This window comes from Cottoperca gobio, chromosome 14 (assembly GCF_900634415.1).
Source record: "Cottoperca gobio chromosome 14, fCotGob3.1, whole genome shotgun sequence".
Classification (NCBI taxonomy): Eukaryota; Metazoa; Chordata; class Actinopteri; order Perciformes; family Bovichtidae; genus Cottoperca; species Cottoperca gobio.
The window spans coordinates 17,059,584-17,086,025 of record NC_041368.1 but is presented as its reverse complement, the minus strand read 5'-3'; the positions used below and the strand labels follow the sequence as shown (position 1 = coordinate 17,086,025).

The window sequence follows — 26,442 nt, the reverse complement described above, 5'->3', positions numbered from 1 at the left end:
ATGGGAATACTATAAGGCAACAAAAAATTACTAGAGCGTTATCATTTCTGGATAGACATTAGTCAGCTGCAGAGAAGTGCTAAGAAATGAAAACTGATTAGGGTTCAAGTCTCTGTCAAGTCTTAAGAAAAAAACTAAATTGTGCACTCTTACAGCTGAAGTGGCGGAAAATTAGGTATACATGAAGGACCACCGTCCCCTGAGAGTTAATCAATTCAGCCCAAAAACACTCATAATACTCAAACACGGGAATCCATATTTCACAGCTTGTAAATCAACAGCAAAGCACATAATGTACATGCCAAACAACCAAAAGGGAAAATAAGGTCAGCCACTAGAAGAAATTAATTCACAATCAATATCAATGCAAATACTGAATATAGGTAGTTTTAACAATTAGCTTTCCTTCCCCTTTAACCGACCCTGTAGGCCGGAGCAATTGTGCATCTTGTCCAAATGCAGCAAGGGAAGAAGTGAGCTGACGTTATTATACAGCGTCAAAGTCCGCACAGAGACGCAGTCCGGGTAGGTTGGACTTTAACTTTAAGGAGACTGCCGTCTGCTTCCCATTTTCTATAGACAGTCATCGTTTCCTGTGATCTTCTCATTAACCTAAGCACTTAGATTTATATATATATATATACACTTAGTTGCTTCACCCAGAAACCCAGAGATGCACTGTGTTGAGAGACCTGCATCAGAGAAAATGCTGCCAAATTGTGATACTGTCGTGCTCTTAATTTGGAGTTAGAGCTTCTATCTTCCATCTATCCATGGACAATTCCATTTCACTAATACACAGTCCACATTTAAGTGGTTACGCTGCCTCTCAGTTCTACGGATTTGTGTCCTTTCACAAGTTTTAAATGTTGCCTAATTCTCTTCCCCTGTGGCGTTGTCCTCTCCGATCAGTTGGCTGAGGCCAGGTCCGGTTGGCCCCTTGTTGGCACGTAAGCGTGTCCACGCCTCTTAGCGCTGATGTCTTACTTGGGATTCTTCAGTCGCCCTCTAGAGGAGGGGCGTACCTCTACAATTTGTAATAGTTAACTACTATATGTATTACATATTAATACATTCAGGAGTTAATTATATCACAATACCTGCTTGAATTAATCCTTTTTCCGAAGAGTGTTTATAGTCTTGGCAAAGATGCATCTTTCCTTTTGTTTCCTCTCTCAATCTGCAGCATTACACATTCCACGATAAACAACAACACAAGCTTATGAATGTAGATGTATACATTGACATACATTCATGTTTATGGGAACACCTGTCAATGCAGTCCAAGATGAATGTTATCTTAGATGTCAGAGCATGCATCAGTCAGTCAGAATGGGTCTAACAAACAACTATCAATCTATTTGACATTGCTTTGCATTACACCCAGCTCACAGCACCACTACAGCAGGTACAGTTATTCATCCAGAAACTTCTGCAATCAGAACATTCCCTGTTATTGAGTAAATCGTACAGCTAATCGTGTAATCTGCTGTGCTTGATGTGAATTTGCAAGCATTAGAGAACATGGCGTTGTGCTCTGAGCTGATCTCTGGAGCCTGTTCTTACAATAACCAGCAGCTCTGCTTCGCTGTCTGGTGGTAATAGAACAAATAAATGATGCATTAAAAAGAGTTTGTGGGGAGAAAAGAAAGAAAGAGAGAGAGGCAGAGAGAGACAGAGAGACAGAGAGAGACATGGAGGGAGGGACAAAGACGGGCAGCAGTTGAGTGTAGTTACCAGCGTACTTGGGCAGTACAGGTCAAAAGATGGAAAGGGATGGGGGGAGAGTAGCAGGATGAGATAAACAGAATAAGAGAGAGGAGTCCGCTGACCACAAATCCAGCTATGAGACTCGAGTGCTGAGCTGACATATACTGTAATACATATTCTTTGATAAAGACATTTGAGGAATTGGTTTGAAAGGTGCCCTGAACTTTCTTCCCAAACTTATAATGGTACTTATTTTTACCAACGCATGCAGCACAATAAAAAGTCTTGAAGCAATATTTTATTTGAATTCGACATTTTCCTTTTCTAGCAGTTTTACCATGGCAAGAGTCCATGAAAAGTCAATGCGTAACTATAAATATTCTCAGAGGTCGTATGGAGTATGCATCCAGGAGCTCGGGCCAACACTCCAAATATCATAAAAAGAACATTAAATTTCAACCTTTTGAGTAGACAGTTTAAACTATGTTACATTAAAGTTCAGGAACACTTGACTCTCAATACAATTCTCATTCCTGTGCTCTCAGATTAAGTAGGCGTATACACATTTAGAATGTAAAAGCTGCAGATAACGTAGTAACTACACAAGCAACTCGTTTTTTTTTCTTCTCCATCCTTCTCTCTCTATCCTAAGAGCCTATTAAGCAAGTGGAGTCAGACTTTTCCTGACTCACAGTGACTATTAGTCAATCATTATATAGTGAACAAGAATGCTCATAAACCTGATCGAGCGAGTTCAGGTAGGTAGGTGTCGCGCTATTAGTCAGTCTATAAAAAGGCCCTAAGCTTGAAGGCCCCAGTACACCATCACAGGTGTTTTCACGTATTCTGGTTAATCAGACTTCTTTTCAGGTGAAGCTATGTTTGGAATTACGTGTGATCACCAAAGTTCATGAAGCAATAAGAAGGACGAAGGTCGGGTCAAAGGTTCAGGCAGATGTTAATAAAGAACAGTCCGTAGACGTCTATATGCTCCTCAGGTGTGATTTATTCAGACAAATAAGTGAAAACAGCTGTATGGATGGACGGTGTTTAGGGTCTTTAATGCGAGCAGCGTCAGAGAGCCAGTGGAGAATAATGAAAAGTGGATGGACATGAGTCTTTGGCTGGTTGAAGACTGAACATGCTACTGGATTATTGGCTATTTTTGTCCAGCATTTAAACCCACGACTTGGTGGTGGAGTCCATCTAGCCTACCACTGCAGAGACCTTGCTTTGGTTCATGCTAATTTGGCCTCCAGCCTGGCCAGTCATTGTAACCATCACTGGCAGTGTTTGTGAGAGGGAAGGCAGTGATGTCCTTGTTCTTGATCTCCACTAATTTATGCTTCTCACGCTCTTTAAATGTGAACACAGCAGCTCTGTCCGAATGAAAACACATTCCTTAAAAAAAAATTAAATAAACAGCAAAAGCTTTAAAACACATTTTCCTTTTTCATAAACTGCCATTCTTCATTATCTCAAAAAAATATTCCCATAATTATACACTCAATGATTTAATTCAGGGTTTAATTAAGATACAGCACACAGAGTACCTTTCAGAAGCCGGTAGTTCCCACTGCTTTAATCTCCTCTTCCATCTAAGTACTATACGGTCTACTCACACAACAAACAACTGTCATTTATTCAGACTATGGATGTGTTGAAAACACAGCTGTCGACGGTAATAGAAATGCATAAGCACTTAACCATGTGCACACATCACAGCTATAGACACTTTTGCAGGAAATAGTACATGCACATGAACACACCATAACTATATTCTCAGCACGATTCCACAAACACTCGTTAATCACCTGTGTTCCTGGATGCAGTGATGTCCCAATCCTCTGCACTGTCACTCGCTTCATGGGGAAGCCTGCATTAAAGAGAAAAAGACAGGAAATAGGAATATGTTCAACTGAGGTGTACTGGCAATTTAAGAGTCTCTTCCATCTCTGCAGAAAACAGGCTACCGTGCTCATTGCTGAAAATAAGGTTGCAAATGAAAGAAGGATATGGAGCGGAGGATGCAGAGAAAGAGGTGAATGCATTGGAACCAAAAGGACTGTTGTATTTATTTGCTCCCAAATAAGAAAAGGGTTTCAGAATGGAATTAAATTAAAACCGCTAATATCATCGCTCTGACAAATACATCATCGTTGTGGTATTAATGCCATGCACCACAAAATATTCTTGCGAGCCGTTTCTCTAGCATCTAGCAATTTCTAGCTTGCTCTGACTGTCCAGACCTATGAGTCATTTGTGCTGTAATGCTTGTGACATGTAGTGGTACAATTGATGGATTCTGTTCAAGAGAATAGTACCAATTTGCGTTCATCATAAGGCAGTTAAAGGCAAATAAATTGGTGTCAATATTATTTGAAGCAAAGACAAACAGGCTCAATGCATGACAAAAGCTCATGACGATAATCCACCAATCTTATGAGGTCATTAAACGGGAAAAGATACAACACAGAGTCATACATTTCACATTCAGCCGTAAAGTGAAAACGGACATTTCTTCTGACGGACGTCTCTCCCTCTGAGGGTACAGGGGTGGCATTATATATTGGTGTCATTCCCTTGCTCCGGGCCCATAACAGTGTGATAACTAAGGACCTAAGGGCCCTCACCACTGATGCAATATAGATTGCATCACTTGAAACGTGGAAATGCACATAAAGTGTATATATACATATACATATACATATACATATACATATACATATACATATCCAACACAAACACGCACAACACCCACACAAAATAAAATCTTGTCTAATCTCCAGTAATTCCTCTTCTTTTGTCAGAAATTGCCCCCTTCCAGCCTTCTCTTCTAGATAAAACACCTTCATTTTAGCTCATCACATATTGAACATATTCTTCCATCTATTCTTGTATTTGTATGCATCTCAAGAACAGAGATTGGATGTAAAATGGCAATCATGATGCAGGAGTGCCATATTCCCGCGTGTTCCAGACCCCTAATGGACGGCGCTCCTTTTATCACCACTGACAAAAATCTATTTTTAGAGAGACATTAGGTACAGAACCACAGCTTGATTTCACTGTTGACTGCAGAGATTCATGTGCACACAAAAAGCACAGTGCCCTTATCTAATACAGGACTTAAAACAAACCGATTTGCCTGACAGTGTTAAATGGTAATGTGTACCCAAACATCATCAGTCTGAACTGTGGAAATCGCCCCAAACACGACCTAAAATTGCTGCATTAAGTCCAGTCGCAAGCTGCTCCCAGGCCAATGGGCACATGGAATGAGACACACCAAAGCCAAATTCCCTGATTACAAGCCTTGCTACAAATGTATTCATATAGTTTTCCAGGTCTGTTGGCAAGGACTGTGGCAAAGAGACCACATCCCTAGTTCTGCTACCCACAAAGTTGGCAACTTAACAGCAAATAGTCACTCCAAGAAACGCATGAACAGCGGATTTAGTAGACAGCCATCATAGTGTGAAATAAAGTTCTACTGACGATCGTTATCGATCGAAATCCAGTAAATATAATAGGTAATCGTGAGATCGGCATTAAGGCTTTCTGGTTGGCGATAACCGACAATGTTACATTGTGTCGAATCAGTGTTGAAATCGGCCGAATGTAAATTATAACGTTATCATGATGTGTTCAAATGTAATCTTGTAAAATGTAGTTTCTCTAATGTTCCACTCGGAGGCTGAGTCAAGTGGTATACCAGCAGGTCTGATGTTTAGCTTAATAGTAAACCGGTTATTACAATGGCTCAACCCCACTGTACTTGACAGAGGATTAACAATAGAGCAGGATGGAATTAAATACGTTTTCTTTAAAGAAACTCTTTTCCAGGCATGTTTATGAATATATATCAGGGTTGTTTCCCCTTGGTTGTCTTCAGATGTGCCCCTTTAAACTTGGCAAAAGATATCCCTAGACATAGTCAATATAAGGCCTCCAATTTCTCTCCCTTATGAAATCTGAATGATAAAACGTTAAGATATTGTAGAGTCTGTAAGAAGCTTGCTCTCCAGTCACACCAGTCCTGTTCTCAGAAATTACTCCTCCACTCTTTCAAGCTTCTCTTGCTGTCACTTCAGCTCACCTTTTAAGTTTTCTCCTAGCTGGAGTGAACTTGCAAAAAAAAGAGAAATCCGAGAAAGCACAGCGCCCAAAGCATCTCCACATCTCCAGATGAGAAGTCCATTTCTATCCCCCAAATACTGCATTCCTGCCAGATCTCTCTCTGTGGCTGCCCCCCGCCCCCCTCCCGTCTCTCTATGTCCCTCCCTGTCTCTGCTCTTTGAAGTATATAAAACAGATTATTAAATTGGAAACTTAATTTTCTCAATCATATCATACAATGAGCCTTGAGCTATGCATAATTTTCATAATGCACAATTTCACACTTAAAAACTCCAGACGAACCTTAAACCAAAGTTGACCAAAACTGTTTGTAGTTTAAGGATGTGCACACAAGTAAACAGAAAGTGCATCGACTTTATATTTGATGTCGTTTCCTGTATCAACCGTAGACATTTTATTTGTTTATGTACTGTACTATATCTCAATATTAAGCTTTAATACCCATACTGAGAGACTTATGCATGCCTTTATTACTAGCAGGCGTGATTACTGCAATGCTCTACTTTCTTGTCTTCTTAAGAAAGCTATAAATAAAGCTCCAGATTGTGCTGAATGCAACAGCATGTGTACTGATCAAAACCAGAAAGAGAGCTCACCTGTCCTAAAGTCTCTTCATTGTTGACTGTCAATTTTAGAATAGATTATAGAATGTAGTATTCAGTCCATGGACTAGCGCCTGAATACTTGTCATGCAGGCTTTTTAATATGTGCTCTCTCTAGATCTCTCAGGTCCACTGACCGACTTAAAGGACAAAACTACGTGTGGTGATGAAAACAACCCATCAACTTCATGTATTAGTTTGGGGAATGTCACGTCGCATCATTGCTTCACACTATTTTCTTCTTCTGTTATTCTTCAGTGGAGCGGAAGCTTCATATTTTATTTTATTTTTAATTGATAGACCAATATTTTGATCTAAGCAAAGTGTAAAAACATTGTTGTGATATTTAGACTTTTTCCAATTTCTACCGCAAATCAAAAATGCAGATATGTTTTTTTGGAATTTGTTTCAGATGAGAAAAAAAACTGATAATATTAATATTAAATGTGTATTTGAGCTACTACTTAACAAATACTAAGTGATTCCAAAGACAAATGTGGGCTTCAGAAAAGGCTTGCTGTGATATTAGTATTATCTTAATTAATTATCTCAAAAGGATTTGTGTGTGTGTGTGTGTGTGTGTGTGTGTGTGTGTGTGTGTGTGTGTGTGTGTGTGTGTGTGTGTGTGTGTGTGTGTGTGTGTGTGTGTGTGTGTGATTGTTTACATTGGTATATTATGGGAGGTGAGGGGGGACATAAAAAATATTTTTTATTTCCAAAAAAAGGGGGGCCTGGCATGAAAAGTTTGGGAACCACTTAACATTGGGTATACCCGAGCACCTGGCACAAGCTATACATATACTTTACTCACAGGAGCAATTTTCTTGTCATACAAAAAAGTTGGTGGGATCAAAGTTTGTCACTCTGGAGGGTTTTCCCTATCTTCCCATCTTTGAAAGGAGCTCTCTCATACACACACACACACACACACACACACACACACACACACACACACACACACACACACACACACACACACACACACACACACACACACAATGATTCACAGCCTATTCCCATTACCTCCCAAAGGAGGTGTTAGACAGATAATGAAGTCAGCAGTCGCAGAGATAACTAGTGGTTCTTCAGCGTAAACAAGTCACTGTCACTTCTGCTTTAGAATTCACTTTATGCTATCAAGCGTGTCCTCTAAAGCAGTCTGCAGGCTTTAAAGTTGGCATCCTAGAACAGCTTGAAAATTGACTTCACTTCAATTGGGCCAATTGACAGGAGAGCAAAATAAATGAAGAGCAGAGTAAGGGTAGCTACAACAAAACACAAAGAGTAGTTGCAGACAGAGAGAGACACCTGGCATCCCTTCAACGTTTGAGTGTATTTTAAGAAATGAAAGGTCAATATCTAGTGCCTCCCACAGTCATACAAGGCAAACCACATAACTGTTCTCAGGGACAAAAGTCCTGGGTGACTATAACAACTAATATCAAAAAGGAGGTGCAATTGGAAAATTGTCTTTCACCGCCGGTCGTCACCAGCCTGTAATGCAGCACTTCCTGTAACTTTTACTGGATATGAGGCCGAACCAGAAGGCAACAGACGCCTCCATGTGCTTGTAACAAGCCAACAAATTAGCAGGAAATAAATGCCTTAGGAGGTGGCACTAAAGGAGCCAGCAGGGAAAGAAGCAGGCCAAGGGAGCAAAAGAACTGGCAGGCACACAGAGATTAGTTTTCTAAAGTTAAAGTCTGGAAGGAATTTAAGTGAAGTTGAGCCCTCCTTTGCTTCATCTGTTAGTCTCTGCTCTAGCAGAGCAACCCTCTGTGAGGACTTTCCATCTCAGGCTAATTGTTCACAGTCTACGATGATTAGTGTTAGACACACCAGACTCTCAACAAACAAACTGCAGGTGGGGTTAAATATGTGCCTGCCAACAGCTGCTGGAACTGTTGGAGAACATCACAGGCTTGTTAAAACAGATACCTACATGAATGGGGAAGTTACTAGATCCCAACATTATAGACATCTAATAAAATGAAGAGCACATTTTGACATTATTGCTTCGCGTTAAGAAATGATAACACAAGCAATGTCGGGGGAGAAGAACAATATAAAAAGAAATGTTTAAAGAATGTGGCTTTTTGCACCGCTCTTCCTAAAGTTCCAACTTAAAAGCATGTAGCAGGTGGCATGCTGTTAAAAGGTTATAAAACTATGTTTATGAGCAATAAGAAAGTGTCAGTAAAAACCACAGGACAATCTATTTCAATAGCCCTGGAGATGTGAATTGATCACATCCTGAATAACACACACCCACACACTCTCACACTTGTGCCCACAGCTCTCAAAAACTATTCTTATAACTGCCATCGTCATCCAAATTAACATCATTCTGTATCAATCAGCCTCTCTCTCATAATGTAATCTACTGCTGCAGCTGCCTCCACCATCACAGCATCTCTCTCTGGGTTTCCATCAGTCCGTCTCAATCCAAGATAGGTTGGAGAGCAGCCCAACAGAGTGTAAATTGATGCCTCACCCTCCCCATCTCCTTTGCTGATTGGACTCCAGCTCTTCAAAGATGAGCACCTTCCGAGCAGCTTGGCTGGGGCTGCCATGGCTGGTGTGGTGGGATTATGGTGATTATTCCGTGGCACTAGCGGCCGGTGGCAATTGATAGCCTCTTTGATTCACTGCCCAACAGTTAGACATGTGGCTACGATTAGGGAATTGCTTTGCAGGTAAAGTTTTACACATTTTCTTAATCTTGAAAATGCTGTTGGCGAGCAGGCAACATTTGTTCTCACATTGTGTTGTATGATTTTAAGGGTGGAGGAAGAAACACTATTTAAAAAAAAAAGGAGTCCACATAGAAGCTGGATTTGCAATGTATCCTTGGAGACGCAGTTAAATCCATGTAATCCTGGCTTGCCAGTCATATGTGGTATCAGTATGTCGTCAGATTTCCAAGCTAACATCTATTGTTGGAAAATGTAGGGTAGATTGGACAGGATAGGAACAAAGAAAATAAATGATCCAACCATATTCTTTGTCTGACCCATCATTATCACCATCTGTAATATCGCAGGTGCCACATTCAATTGATTGTAGAACTGAGCCCTCTTTCACACTGACCCTCTCGGCCTGCTGTTTCTATGAAGTGGCTTGATTAACGAAGGAGGGAAAAGGTTTTTCAACCTATTGTGTCTGTTAGTTAGAGGTCAGAGCTCTACCTGCTACACTGCTGCAGACATTATTAATATTAGTTTAAAATAATATTGCAGTAAGCTTTCCTGAGATGGACGTGCACATCCATTTAAAGCGCTTACATTTGAGCATTTCTTAAAGAACACTATGATTATTTAAATGGGTTTAAGTGCGTCACTATTTTATATCCTTCACTTTTGATTTGATTCAAAATTGTTTCAATTCTTAATGTGAAGGGGGCTATTCATGGTTATGATGGAGGCATTACCATATCTGCAATGATAACATTTTCCATTTCGAACTACAGCAACCTCTATTTAATGCATATAAACTTTTTGAGTAGCGGCTTTTCCGCCCAGGAAGGAGCCGTGGGTTATCCGTCTTCACAGTAGGAAGCCAATGGACTCCATTTCTGGCGTTTCATACATTTCTAACCGTAATCTTGAGGAGCGCAAAATGAAAACACGTGCAGAATAAAGTGACGGCTGTGCAGGAAACAGCAGTGTGGGCGCTTCAGTCACTGTCACCTTACAGCAGTTGCATTGCGTCTGGAAGTATGGTGTGTTGTAAATGAAAGAGGAATTAAAGTCGACATAGGAAGAGGGGTTATGGACAGAAATAAGCAGATAAAAGACAACTGAAGTACTATATATATATATATATATATATATATATATATATATATATATATATATATATATATATATATATATACTATATATGTACTATAAGCAGCAACAATACCAAACAGGCAGTAATACAGTACATGACAAAAAGAAGAAAAAACATTTCATCCGTCATCAGTCAGATCAGCGAAGGAATAACAGCCTTCATATTTACATGGTGAGAGACAGATGGTGGTGAGAGCTCATGTAATCAGCAGAGAGTTAATAAAACAAACAAAAACTCCGCTCGGTGAGGGAGTGACTGAGATGATTACCAATGAAGCATCGCAGTAATTCTGCACTGTTGTCACGCACACCTCCAGCTGATCAGCATTAGCTGACACACAAACACAGATCACATTCATTGAAGACAATGAGCCGTGCTTTATAATCTGCTCAGCAGTCAGCTCTGCTGGTAATGCTTTGCTGCTACCTGCTGCACACCCACTGGACTGACTGATTTCTCCGTCCAACACTGCAAATCCTTCAGTCCTTATTTGCTTAGCCATCACAGCGCTCACCTTCTGCATTTTGTATATTCCATATATGTTATGCTCGTGCTCCACCAATACATACACTGCTGCTCGGATTCTTTTTTCCAGGAGCAGTGCCCATTGCGCCAAATAAAAGCGTGAAACTGTTTATGGAATGAATAGTCTTATTACTCTCTGATATAATTCCCTGAAAAAATATCAAATGTTTCTTAAAGGCAGAGATAACACAGAGGTTTTACAAGATTTCAGTCGTTATCAGCACAGGTGTATAGGGGAATGAATGTGTCTGGAGATGCTAAATTATATTTTGAAGTTTTTCCAATTATGGTATTGGCCTAATTGAGTTTGAGCAAAACTGGTTTATAAACATAAGGGAATATAGAGAAACAAAAATGAAGCACTAAACATTTTAATGCACTGTTTACCAAGAGAGAAATTGGATGATAAACTTTTGCTCTTAAATTCTAAATTCCGCTTGGTTGGCGTTTTTGTTTGGAGATTGATTTTGCTTAGACATCCATTTTTACTGATGATTCAGAGTGTGATGAAATTTTTGCATTTGCTGCAGCCTGAAGCAACTTCTGTCTGAGATTATATTGGCCAGTGTTTGCTTAGGGACGACATTTTGCTCCGTCCTTTTAAATTTAAATGATTAAACTTGCCCTTTGGATTAAGGACACTGCACGTTTAGTTGCCCTTTTCCCCCTTATTTGTGCCTGAACCATAAATCATGTAATGTCTAGAATTGTTTTATATCAAATTATGGCTGTGAAATTAGTTGGTAACATATGCAAATGTTAATATAAGAATATTTTTGATGTTCTGAGCAGCAGCATTGAGGATCTGCTTCATGCTTTCAGTTGATACAGTTTGGAGTTTATGGACTTTTTATTGGCAACAACAATATCATAATGTAAAATGTGCTTGAGAATGAATATGCAGATTATCTAAATCACCGTCGCAGAGTATGTACTTGTTTTACTATGTTTTTTCCAAACACACATGGTGGCATATTTAATCTTAAACCACTGATAATTGCGTCTCTCAAAATGTTGTGATTGCATCCATTTATGTATATTCAAAATGATACATTTCTGGTGCAGTGTTTGTTTTGCTTTTGGTCCATTTATCACAGGATTTCCAGGAACCTGGTATCCAAGGTCAAATCCATTGCACGCAGTGTCTATCTCTGTCATACTACAACATACTACCATGTGGTGACACCAAAGTTGGATAAAGTCCTCCTAACAAAACGTAAAAATAGGTTGTTACTCCCTTCATCAACAGCCGGTACGGTTAAGGCAAGACCAATCTTTTACAATTTTAGACATCTCCGTGGAAACCAATAGTTTCTCAATCATTTCCCTAAATGTAACAATGTTACATTCTCGGTGTCTCGTGGTTATAAGATTATTATTTTCCTGTTATGTACAGGAACAGTTACGCCTTCAGAATGGGAGGTAGAGGCAGTAGAAGGAGCTTGAAAAGCAATAGGGAGACTTTCATTTGTTCTTTAACTTCTTAGATCGTTCGTTCTCCCTCTCGCAGCATGAACATTTGGGCAGACTGGGAATGGAAAGATTCATTGGAAATTTCTACAAAACTTGGGAGGTGGAATCCAGGGATGTAATTTGAAAGATTCATTACAGCTTCAGTGTCTCTTTGACACCAAAGACAACGAGTATTCTGAGTGTTTTCATATAGACTTGCCCCAGCACACTGTGATAAGGCTTGGAAAGAGCACTATAGTAGAGCTGCAACGATTAATCGACTGATCCGTTAATCGATCGACCAAAACATTAACCGGCAACTATTTTGGTAATCGATTAATCGTTAAGAGTAGTTCATTCAAAGATGGCAGAACATGCCATTTTTCAGCCTCTAAAATATGGAGATTTCCTGCTTTTCTACGATATTAAACTGAATCTTTGGGTTTTGCAGTGACAAAACAAGAATTATTTTTTACTATTTTCTTACAATTTATAGACCGAAAGATTAAAATCGATTAATCTAGAAAATAATCGCCCAAAATAAAATCGATAATGAAAATAATCGTTAGGTTGTAAAGCTAAATATTATAAGCTACTTAAGTAAAAAGTACTGTTACTTTAAATGTTATTAAAATACAGGTAACATTACTTACTAAAAGTAGGATTAGCCCAGGTAAACATTACGTCTTTAAAGAAGGGAAAGAGGATATATCAAGAAAATCATTCTTGAGGAAAATGTTATAAAATAAACCTATTGCAGTAAAGTCCACATAAATACAACATATTGTAAAGTGCATTAATATGTCAATGAAGCTGTATCTACCACACACTGTCACCACAGTAATTCCTTCTCTACAGGTGGCACTTTGCAGCCTTTGAATAAAACTGATTATACCAATTATACAGCCGCCTTCTTCAGTGTAGCCTTACTAGAAGTAGGCCCTAATCAGAAACAAGGTCAAAACTCAGACAAAGGAAGAAACATGACCCACAATAACACGTAGACACAGCATCGGGTGCAAACATTATTAACCTGCATACATTAAATAACCTCCCAATTCTTACAGCGGTATAAAACGTCACCAAAGAAGACAACCCAGAAATATATAAACAATTTAAACAAACTCCACCGCAACTGCACACACACACACACACACACACACACACACACACACACACACACACACACACACGTTAAAGTAAAGAGAGTTTTTACATTACAGTCAGCATGTTGTTGTACTCACCTGTCTGAGCTTCATTCTGTGAGCCTCGTGCAGCGGGAAGTCCTCCTCAGTCTGCTGCAGGTTTAGCGCCACTGCTTCATTCTCAAAGCATTAATATAACCAACTCACAAAGGCCTCACGCACCTCACTTAAGGTATGTTCCTCAGAGAACGCAATAATCACCGCTTGAGGATGCACCTTGAAAACGTTAGCATTTAGTATAATAGCTAGACCCAGAATGCACCTGTTAGGTGTGTTTGATTTCGGTAGTGCTCGTCGGCTGGTGCACACTGATTAATAAAGGTAAAAGCAACTTTTAATTTGTATTATAATTTCTTTATTAACTATGTCGAGTTCCATGCGAGATATAATAACATATTATATTGCATTGTTTTACTTTTTACAAACTTTTTTAACTCTTTATTACGTAAATAAAGAGTTAAGGTGTCGTGATGTCAAAGTATCAATGTTATACAAGCACAGTGACATTCGATAGTATAATCCCATTTGCTAATACAAGACCATCCATAATGCATCAAGTACAATTATACCACAAGGTAAACCCAACACCCCGAAGGAAGAGAACCTCTTACATCATGAAAGTGCTTTCTCTGCCCTCATGGGTCATCGTCAACATTATCTGTACTTATTTGTAGGATGTTTATGTTTGGTTGATATGTATGTATTGTCCTGTCAGATGAACTAATTCCAAAACTTTAATTCTTACATTGATGATATTGTAATTACAAGAAAAGAAAATGAATTCAATAAAAGCCCAATTAAGATCACACGATACACGACAAAAATGACCAAGTTACTGACCTACACATATTTCATAACATTTGACTTCTCTGTTGCGTAGCTTCTTAATTACATGGGGGGGGGGGGACTCATCGTTGCCCCTCCTCCTATCATAAAGAGGTCAGAGGTCAGGATCCACTATTTGGAGCATTTTGCCAAACGACGTTCAGCAGGGTCGTAGCTTGCTGTGACGGAGGGCAGCCTCTCTAATCACTACACCACCCTGCTGCTCCAACCTAAGGCAACAGGCAATGTGTCCGAGGACTGAATGATTACGTTCAGCTCTTGTTGTTGTTCACTCTCTTGGCAGAGTGAAAGTTGTGTAGACCAGAATTAACACCGAGCTTCGTATTTATGGAGAGTTAGAAACTCAACAAGGTGGGTCGCTGGTGACTTACCCAACAGAGATTCATCCATTATTATGATGTGTGTTGAGAAAAAAAAGGAAAGTGATGGAGAGGGAGAGAGTTAAACAGACGTGATTGTAGATTAAATGTGCCTCACTTCCCCACACTGTGCAAAAATATTCCTGTATGAGAGTTTATGATTAATGTACCCAGTTTGCTCCCAGTCTGCTTCCTGTGTCGTATATTACAAATGGGCTATAAGAGATCACAGATATATCTATAAAGCATCATAAATGATGATGCTGCCAGCAGGGGAAAGTCTTTCCCTCTATATTCATAAGCCATTGTTTGCTAGCTGCTGTGATTAAACAAGCTATTATTTGATAATGGAGATCTCACATAAATGACAATTGTATGTAATGTTCCATAATACATCACAACAAGAGCAGATATAGTGACTTGTGGCATGTGTGTGTGTGTCCACCCACTGTAGAACGTTAAACAAGAGTCAGTGACTTGTATTGTATTGTATTGTTTTCAAGAAGTATAAATGTGTAGAGGGTGTAAGAGCTCCTAGACGGGCAATAAAAACATTGGAATATATCCAGTCCAAGACAAATGTATTGATATGTTTTACAAAGTATATTTTCTAGGTGCTTTATAAAAAAAACTAATGACATAAAAAAGAGGTTTAGTTTATGAATTATTTTACGTTAAACCCTCCAGATTTATTTTCCCAGTTCACTGCCACCACTTTAGTTGTAGGCTCTTCATTGGTTGAGATACTGTTAAATGGTAATGGTAAATGGACTGCCTTTATATAGGGCTTTTCCAATCTTCACGATCACTCAAAGCTCTTTACCCATTTTCTACCTGCTCTTTCACACACAGTCAGATGATACCATAGACATCAGCGAACACCATTGGCCATCGGGAGCAATTTGGTGTTCAGTATCTTGCCCAAGGACAATTAGACATGCTGACTGCAGGACTGGGGATCGAACAATTGACTTTCCGACTGGTGGACGACCACTGTACCCCCTGAGCCACAGCTGCCCTGTACTGTACAAATGTTTGATGTGGATTTCCTCTCACTTTACCATTCAATATTGTACAATGTGGTCATTTTATGCTATATCCCTCTTTACAAATGTTGAGGATATATTAAGTATTTTCTTACAACATTACTGAAAGTGTTTAGTCAGTTGATTTAGTTGGTGTCTATATTTCCCTGTTGATAAAAAATGATGATGTAAGATTTAATCTCTGCTCTTGGCCCAAATTGGATGTGGACACAACTACCGTTTTACAAAGTGTGTGATCTTCAATCTCCAGGAATTATTTATTTTATATTTGTCTAGTATAGTGCCTGGCTCCTTATCACTCTATGGTCTTATGGGGCAGAGGAGGCCAAACAGTTATGTGACCCAATTCTGCCTCCCTTGTGGAATACTGAGTGAGAATGAGAACTGAAATGATAAAGCTTGGTTAACAGTATTGGCAGAAGATTTTTAGATTTTTAGCAGACCAGTTGGAGTTGGAGAAGGAGTTGGAGAGAGCGAGAGACAGAGACAGAGAGAGAGAGAGAGAGAGAGACAGAGAGAGAGACAGAGAGAGACAGAGAGAGACAGAGAGAGCGAGAGAGAGGGAGACAGAGAAATCCCAGAAATGGCATTTGATTGCTGATGGGGTTTTCGACCAGGCTGCTGATAAGCCATACTCTAACTGTGAGGCTATCTAACATAAGATAAAGTAATGGAAATGCCAGCACAAAGATAGGTACAGGGGCAGGGAGAGCGCGCTGTAATGGTCTGGAGGTGCTTGTTCTGCTGTGACTTTGGGCCACAGACACCTTAGTAGATGTGGTCAGTGCATTCAACTGCTAACACTGATTTTGATTGATCACCTGTGCCTTGCAGCATAAGGACTGTGGTGAAAAATGCCATTTCAGCAGCCACTGCAAAATATCCTATGGCTCAGTGCAGTTTATATCAGATTATGTAGCAGCTAGGCATATTAGATGTGCTCATACTGTACTGTTTTGAAAAAAGGAAAACCAGTTTCTTACCAATCTGAAAGAGAAATGATGTGGTTAACATCGCTATCTAATGTTTGAACCTTACGGGGATCATTTATGATAGCTTGTAATGGGTTAATGTAATCCTGGAAGATGCTGATGCCTCCACAGACAAAATGCTTAATTGCATGAAGGTGATCACTCAGAGCTGAAAACTGTACAAGTGTTTTCTAACTGTAAATAACTAATGTCTGAATCTGAAAACATAGAATCTGCAAATAAAAAAAACTCAAAAAACAAGTGGGGAAAAAAATATATTCATAAGAATGACAGAACTGAATCAAAATACACTTATTTTTAGTTTAAATATATTATTGCATTTTTCAAAGTTCAAGGTCAAACCTTGAATGCTCAGTTAAAAGTTTCAGTTTTTCAAATGCTCAAAACTTTTGGCTCAGATTTAGGTCCATAGTTTAAGCTGGTAACACAAACATTCCTCAACTGCATGAAAACATCAAACATTTAAGGAATAACTTTCACACATTATAGTAACAGAGAATTATGATGCGGGTCTGCAACCTGCGGCTCAGGAGCCACATGCGGCTCTTTAACCCCTCTGCAGTGGCTCCCTTTATCTAAAAACAACATAGAACTAAATATTTATTTTTCTGTATTTTTTGTTGCACAGTGGACAACCTTTCAAAGGGAACATCTCTTATCTTGGAGTTTGAGGTGATATGCTATTTTTTTATTATATTTCGTCCACTAAAATATGCGTCACATTCTCCTGCGTCGACGGGCGTCTTTCCCTGCAGGCGGCACATCTCGAGTTTCAGACCCCCGTCTAGCTCGGTATGCTAACCATGGATAAAACCAAAAAAAAGAAAAGTCTCGGAGGTAAATAGATTAATTTAATTCTGCGTGGACAGATACATTTGCTTTCACTGCCAACGATGCTGGCCTACCTGTGTGCTTGCTATGCGGCGAGAAATGAGCAAACAGAAAATGTAATGTTGAAAGACATTTCAAGAACAAACATTCGTGAGGCTGGTGTCCACCTCCATGTGGATGATAACACACTGAAACGGACATAATTAAATACAAACTGTCCTATTTTTTATGTTTTCTCTTTTTAAGCTATTAGGCTGCAGCCATTTTTAAACATGCCAGTGTATTGTGTCCTCTTTTAAAGAGTTTGGTGTTTTCCTTTGTTTAAACAGGTGAAAATAGCAATATGATCTCAACAGGTTCCTTTGTCATTCTGCAATTTCATAAATGCAACAAAAAAACAAACTTATTAGCTGCGTTATCAAATGTGTTTTGGAATTGATGACACAATAAAGAAAGAGGCATTGAAAATAAATGAGATGTTTTATTTTATTTATATACCAAAACTGTGGGTAAAGCTTTGAAGCAAATTTGAACGGCAATAACCTGAGAATGAGATTACATTTTTTATTTAACCAATAGTTATTTAACTGTTCTTCATATATCCATCTAGTCTTAAAGCGATACTCCACCAAAGTCTTTAAAGGCTTTGAAAAGTGTGTAATTTATTTACAACACCAGTACCTTGAATTCAAAATGCTAAACACTGCTTCTGTGTCATACCAGCACCCTCCTTAAAGCAATAGTGCATATTGCCATCATTGGGTGGTGTGTACTTAAATCATTGATCAAATTTGCTTTAAAATGCAACAGTCTCCTTTTGACTCGTTCTCATCTCTCATTCTGCCTGTAGTTCCTGTTCTCTTATTCCATCTTTATCTCCCAGTTTTTTTTCCTCCATTGTTTTTGAAAAACAAAAACAAAAAAGCATAAGATACCCTCATACAGTACATCATGTGAAGATTAAAAACAAAAGGTTTTGTTCTCTCTGGTGAATAAAGAGGGGAGATAGGAACAGGACTTCCCAGGAGAAACAAAGAAAAAAGCTAAATGTTTGCATCATCTTAATGAAACTGATAACTCTGTCGTGGAAAACAGTTTCATCAGGAAGAAGGTCGCAGATGCGAAATCATGCGATAAAAAAAAAGTGATTATGCGTTTGTGTTATCGCAAGCCATGTTCACTGCACACAGTAATTGTATTTTATGATTTGGAGCCCGTTGCACAATTCATAATTCCCCTTTCCAATGATGGCTTATGTTTCCTATAGTGCTCCGAAACACGCCCCACCATGAACACTTTGGATTAGAGCAATATTGCCGCTGAGAAAAATTGTGAAAAACCCCACAGCACATCGGGCATACACTCACTCACAGCTACACACTCTCATTCACTAACTCGCTCTCTCTATGCCAGACACAAGTGTCAGCCAAACAGTGCTATTTGCTGGAGCACGACTGGCACTTCTCCAGACCATGGGGGTAGCAGGCTTGGCAACGCAGATCACTGATGGACTCATTGAAGCGGTTCGCCAGCATGGACAGCTTGCTACCATGACACAGAGAGCAGGGAGCGCAGCCCGAACCGCCACAATGCTGGCAGCTGTCGGCCTCCTGGAGACAGAAGAAACACATTAGTGAGGAGAAGAAGAGAAAGAGGAAGTGAATGAGAGCATCCATAGGGTTAGGCAAAGGGGTAAAGGAGGGAGGAAGAGGTTGGAGTGGGTGAGAAGGACAAGGAACATATGGATTGAGCTTGAACTGAAAAGGAACGTTGTAAGGGGAGTTTTGTCAGCCTAATCAAAACATCACCCTTATCTAAACATTTTCCTTATATAAAATATTTAAACTAGATTGCGTATCCTCCGGTATTGCTGCAGACAGCCTTTTCATCCAAACAACTTCACACTACATTTCGCTTCCTTGGGTCTTCAGAAACACACCCGCCAAGTGTGAAGTCGATCAGATGATCAGTTTTCTAGAAAATTGAAGGGGAGAGAGGATCCTTCCATTTCCGTCAAATGCATCAATAATCTATAACAAACCACCTTTTTTGCATTAAAAGATATTACTATTTATTCACGCTGCCATAACACAGCTATCAAGTTTAACTGGTTGGCCTGCTGGCAAACACTTAACAACCTTAACGACATAGTGGATTTTTACAATATTATTTGAAATAAAACGCCTTTGGTAGCTATGTTGCGGGATAATGCACAGCCAGCCGGTCATTTATACAGCCAGCTGGTAATTACAACTAAATTTACAAGAACAAGCAGCTGCCTTGTAGATTATCGATGATACAAGGGGTTGATACTAATAGAAGATGTAACAAATGTGACAAATTATACTGGATGTTGTAAATCAGTAGAAAGTTGTTAACCAGGGTTCATTATTGTTGAGGTTTCAAGCATATTTAAGTGCCACAAACAGAATGGCATTCACTTCTGACCATTTAGAATTTCCTTTGGGAGTCCTAAAGTAAAGAAGGCAGACTGCTTAGCATAGCACACTGCCTCCGAGATACTCTACGAATCTTTAAAACATGGTACAGAAAAATAGTTTTTCTAAAGTCCTGTTTAACAATTCTAATCTCAAAAAGTAAAATAGAAAGTGGCTGAAAGTGAGCATTGAGTTTGGAAATCGTTTTGTTGAGACTGCTGGATGCACTTTGAATCCGATTATCAGTAACTCTTGGACCACAATTGCAGTAATAACCCACTCAACAAGCGAATGTTTGTGGCAATTATGCACCACAAACTCATTTTCACTCAATACAAACATTTCTTTTTAACAAAAGTTGATTCATTGATAGTTTTGGTGCATATAAACCTACATTCTTTCAAGCTGCAGATAACATTTAGTGATACAGTCGTTGAACAGAAGTATCTCAAGATAGTTGCAAAATTGCACGTACAATGTTCTAAGCCTGTGTTAGAATTAAAGAAACAAAGATAATGAAACATGAACTACCTTGGAGTTTGGGCAACAAAGGCAAAGATAATAAAAGAAAGAAAGTAACAAAGAGGAGTGAGATTGCCAAATAATGAAAAAAGAAAAAAGCTGAGAATGAACTTTTTATTTCTAAGAGGCAGAGAAAATGAGAAAATAACTTGAGGTGAGGAAAAGAATGGAGGGAGTGAGGGGAAGAGAACAGTAATCAGCAAAGGAGGAGAGAAGGAGGGGATAATAGCGAGCTGGGTATCCTTGTGGGCTGGCAAGTGGCAGGCAAATGCTGCAAGGACAGAGTAAAACTGTGGACTCATCAGTATGTGTTCACAGTTGACAGATAACACTAGGACAATGGAGTGAGGTTGTTGCAGCGGGAGGGGGCAACAGGAAGAGGAAAAGGGCACAAATGAGGTGGCAGTTACAAGAAAACACACAGGAGATTGTGGGATGAGAATAAACACCCCTCTGTGAGCAGTTTCAAATTACAACAATATGGCCGCAGACGATCCTGCAGTTACGCTCTTGAAAGCAGAGATAAAGTGAAGAAAGGATGGCTGAAGACATATGTCGAGATAGGGAGAGGGGGAAGAAGGAGGGGGGAGAAGGACATGGCGAGACTGTAGAAATAGCGAGAAACAGAAGCAGGTGGATAGGAACCCTACTACACCACTGAGAATAACTTAGCCAAGGATCATTACCTTGGTCTCTGTGTCACTGATCTGTTTCTCCTCCCCGTCCTGTGCACAAAGAGCTTTAACCCTCCTCCTGCTCCCCCTCTCCCTGGCCTTCGGGTATCCCTCCAAGTCCACAGGAGGCCCTGCTGTGGTGCCGCACCACTTCTGGCTTCCTCGGTGGTGCTCTGATGATGCGCAGATTGCTGGTGTAGATAATTATCTTGCCAAAATCCAACACCGAGGACTGAAGGAAACGGAACGTGTCAGATAATCCTACATAAGTTAATATTAAAAACAGCTGGTGCATCCTAAGATTAAGTTTTTTAATTAGCCTCTACTTGTGTTAGATATTTCTGACAATTCCCCCAATGCACCTAAAGAGCCACATCCCTTGTGCAAAACACTAAATATTATGAAGTGGGGTTCTGGTTTATGGTGGTAGAAATATTGGAAACTACAATACTTCCTCTGGAGAGCTTTCCTCCCGTGTCATCTAGAGTCTGGAGAGAAATCCATGATCTGTGATGGCCTATTAGCAATTTATTTAATGCACTCAATCCATATAATCTACATTTGCTGGAATGAAACATCCAAGGTGTTTAAAAAGGTATATAAAACTATAAAAAGGTGTATCTTTTTCTTGAAGGATGCAGAATGTGATTACCATAAAGTTGCAAAGTGTGAGGAGATTTTGAGGTGCTTCCCCCCCCCCCCCCCCCGATTCTGCTATGACCATTTACTTACATAGAAACACGGGAGTTTCCTGGATAATGTGATATAGGTTTACGTAATGGTGCGAGTCATTTTGGACGGCTCAAAATACGACAGTACCCTCGAGCCTCATCTGCCATTGGCACGGAGAGAGGTGCGTTGGAGGTTTATTGCCAAAATGCCCCCTGCATGAGAGTAGTAGTTAACAGCCAGTCAGTTGTTATGTACATATGCTTGTACCTTCAACTTTTTATCGCAGATAGACAAACTAAAACTGTGATGCATTGTTGATTGCCAATAACTGATTACTTTGCTAATCCCTTTCTGACATTTCTGACTTTCCAAACTCGTTTTTTTGGCTCATAGTGTTTTTGAATTTTCTTTTAAAGGATATAATAGGTTGCATTTCTAAAACATTCAGAAATAACATCAGATAAAGAGTGTGGTTATGCTTCAGTGAATATCCCTTATTATAAAACAGACAGAGAAAACATATGGGACAGACACTCATTAGTTTGTGTACAGTAGGGGTGCTCCACTACGACCACCGTGCCAGCCTTTCAATAATGCCCTAAAAAAGGATAAACTAAATCCAGATTGCTGTTTTCAACTGATAAATGTGATAAATACTGGCCTTGGTCACCAGGGCCGTACGTTCCTTTGTTTATAGGATAAAAGAATGAAACGGACACTAAGCCAGCAGGCGATGTGGCTGACCTCCCTCTCAGCCTGCTGCACTAATGAAGCGGTGGCTTTTTCCCTTTCAAATTAACAATTTTGTAACTGTTGTTGTTCAACTTTAATTATTGTACGATTTCCCAGGGAACAGCGCGCAGCTGTTGCTTTAATTACCCAGGGATTTTTCTCATTTTTCTATTTTAAGTATTGATTGCTTTGTTCTGTTCTAAAGATGTATGAATTATATAAAATGTCTCTGCGTTGGCTGGTAATTGTTTATTTTGGCGTGTCTGTTTGTATTCAGCATTTATAGACTTGCAATGCTCTGTGGGGTTTAACAAAATAAACACAAACTCTTCCAAGGAGATGTGGTGCTTTCTTATTATAGTATATCCAAAGAGACGTTGCATAGTGATCATGCTCCAAAATTAGTAACTTACCATTCAAAGGGTGTAAGAAACATTAAATCCTATTTTTTTGTGTTGTAAAATAAATAACTGACAATGATTATAGTACATATGTTGAATTGAAAAGGTTTCTGGTGCTACTTCACAATCTCTATCACCAAGATGTCATTTCTTTATCACATTAAAGTACACTGTTGCCATGTTTGGCATTTTAATTAACGTTCAGCAAAATGGTAATATTTTCAATTCCAGTTCATTCAAACTGCACCGCAGAAATAATTAAAGACAATTAAGATAGTGCTTGAAATTAAGACAGAAACTGACACTGCTAGTGGGAAAACTAATCTAAGAGGATCTTGATTAATATTCAAATTTAAAAAATCATAACCAATGAGCAGCATTGCTTACTTGGGCATCTCCGCTTGCTTCCTCCATCTGGCCTGCAGCAGGCTTGTAGCTTCCCATTCCTCTGTACACGTTTATTCTCTGGGCAATGAGCCCTGTTGGAGGATAGACACCTGGGTACAGAAGAGAAAATGTTGTCAGGATCGAGTGAGAACTTGTGCCAGAGATTTGAGATTCAGGTCCAGGTTTCCTCTGCAAACAGCATGTATCTCTTGTACTTTGATGTGTCTGAATAGTTGGGAAGTCAACAGCCTCCAATGACCAATCATAAGGTACCAGCCTCTATCGGACTAACTGTGACCACTAGCTAGCTGTGTTAAATCTTAAAAACATTTGATTTCCAATTATGTTTTTGAGCAAGTTATGCATTCTTACTAGAAATGGTTCGACTCCGTAAAGGGGCTATATCATTTTTACACTTCAGTCTCTGTGCAGATTAAAATATGAGATGTTCATCAGTGAGCTTTAGACGTGTTGGAAGGTACCTCTCAACAGAGCCAGGCTAGCCATCCCCTCCGTTTCCAGGCTATATGCTAAGCTAAGTTATTCGTTGGCCGGCTGTCGCTTCATTTTTACCGTACAGACATGAAGTTGGATCAATCAATATTCTAATAAATCTAACCCTTCTATTAACGGCACACTATCCACTAATTCTGGCAATGTCTTGAATAAGTAGTGTACTCTCACAGCGCGTGTCTGTTCCCTCGGATCAGTACCTAATTCGCACAAGTAAGCCTTCAGGGATTCTGCTAGAATGGATCTATTTTAACCTAAACTATGTTTTATTTCCATAGTTTCCATAGAGAAACAACATGTTTCAGCTCAGCATGTTCTACTTCATCATGCCACACCGATCACAATATGATCAGTGCGCATAGGTGGGCTGTTGAGCCTGTAGTTGCATGACAAAGATTGCTGTAACACTTAGTATTTGAGATGTTGGGAAAGCACACTGGCAGCTTTACTGTGCACACAAATATGTACAAACACTGTACTGCAGAGTTTCAATCATGCACAGCCATTATACATGACTATGAAGGAAAAACATGTCAAAAACAATTTCATGGGAACCACTCTGACGTATAGTTCTGGAGGACCATCTACCAATGGAATACAGGCCGATACATTTCGCTGGCATTACAGCCCACACAAACAAACCTCAGGGCAGTCATGCATATACAGTAAGACAGTGGTTGTGTGTTACACGATGATGAAAACTCACCTGGTTGGTCCCCATGAGAATCCTCAAACCCACAGAGCTGCTCCACCTCCAAATGGCTGGGAGGGATCTTGCGGTGAACGAAGCTATGAGGGTATTTCTCCTCCGGACTGTCCAGCTCCTGCCCGTCTTCGTACACGTGCTTCAGCACCCGACCGCTGTAGGAGGACGCCAGCTTGAACCTCACCTGTGGTTTTGAGTTGAAGGTGACATGTTTTTACTCCACTCCCCCTGAAGGATTTACATGCTGAAAAGATGCACTGGCATGCCGTTTAGTGACTCATTTGCATATCTTGGGAGCATAAAAAAGATTTACGAGTAGAGAAAATGAGACAAGAGTGGTGCTTACAGACATTTGCAAGCGTGTCAACATACAAGCTAATATCCTGCTTCATTCTCTTTCTCAGCTTATCAGATGCAGTTAGAAGCTGAAACGTCACCAGCTTCAGTTTGTTGTGTGCTATAATATAAAAGCAATATGGCCCTGACATTAAAACAATTACATAATAAAATCTAAACGGGAAGCTTTGGCCTCAATATGTCTCTTACTCAACATATTGCATTTCCTAAAGTACTTCTAAACCCACACATTTGAAAGAAAGTTTTTTCGTAAGTAACTCACTAACCTTTCTGGGCTTGGTGCCTTCATAGCGTTGATTCAGTTTTCTCTGGAGTTCCTCCATGGTGGCTGATTGACGAAGGGGATGCAGCGAGACAGTCAGTCCATCCAAAAGCTCTCCTTACCTGGGGCAAATTGACATCAGCTGGTGGTGCCTGGTGCGATAAAAGAATGATTGATTTACAGCTTGATTGAAGCACAGGGTCTGACTGAAGAGCTGTGTGTAGAAGCTCTCTCCGTGTGTGCTGCCTCCTGAGTTTGGACGTACCTGCTGTTTTAAGGGACCACCTTTCTAGCTCCCCGTGCTAAATTATTCAAAGCTAGATCGTGTGTACAAAAGGGTGGTTGAGAAACCAGAAGCTCCGTCATCAAATAGTTATGATCACCAGAATAGAATGTAGTTGGAGCCAATGTGGAGCACTGTGTGCGTGTGTGTAAGAGAAAGAAAGAGAGAGTGAGGCTGTGTGTGTGTGTGTGTGTGTGTGTGTGTGTGTGTGTGTGTGTGTGTGTGTGTGTGTGTGTGTGTGTGTGTGTGTGTGGACTGCCTATCATTGGACTGAAGCAGAGTGCATCAGTGTTAAAAAGTAAACAAGACGTTTGATGTTTGTTGCTGTCAAATTGAAAACCCAAAATGTATATCTATGGTTACTAAGTTTAGAGTTGGTTTACATTGACATAACAAGAATAGTAAGAAATAAATCTAATAGTTTTACAGAGTTTGAAAAGATTACAATTTCAATTGAAGGAATTCCTTGGGAGTATACAATTACACTTGTTCCCTCTTCTAATCCTACAGTGTAATTACTTGAACTGGTGAGTCATACAATGAGTGTTTTAACTAAATTACCATGTGCTAAGCGTTTCCTGTCTCGTATAATGGCTTCAATTATTTGCTAAATTACATATCCCTATTTTGCATTTAACTTTAAATTACCCACTGCTTAATGTGACTAATAGGAAGCGTTACCATGCATTAGACACAGTGGAAAGACTCTTAGCACAATTATATTATGTAGGTAGGTTAGGTAAAAAAAATAAATAAATGTTAAGTGTGGCTTATAAGAATTTTCAGACTTTGAAAAATGTGAGTTTACTTTAGTAATAATATACAGAAGCCTGAGCTAAATCAAGTCACGGTAAATTATCATCACTTTCATACTGAAATGTATGTCTCTGAGCATATTTTCCCTGCAAACACTTTATTAAACTGTTATTTAACAAAGTCAAAAGGATGGAGAC

The 26,442-nt window shown here is 39.6% G+C and overlaps 1 protein-coding gene across 1 annotated transcript; it reads right to left on the bottom strand.

The window, feature by feature from the left end:
- Positions 1–18,032: 18,032 nt before the first annotated feature.
- On the bottom strand, positions 18,033–25,282 carry grxcr2 (glutaredoxin and cysteine rich domain containing 2). Its single transcript, XM_029448367.1, is given in 6 exon segments — positions 18,033–19,152; positions 21,189–21,308; positions 21,310–21,408; positions 23,369–23,478; positions 24,588–24,771; positions 25,211–25,282. Coding segments are annotated over 6 exon segments (744 nt in total). The 5' UTR covers positions 25,268–25,282; the 3' UTR covers positions 18,033–18,978.
- Positions 25,283–26,442: the final 1,160 nt, after the last annotated feature.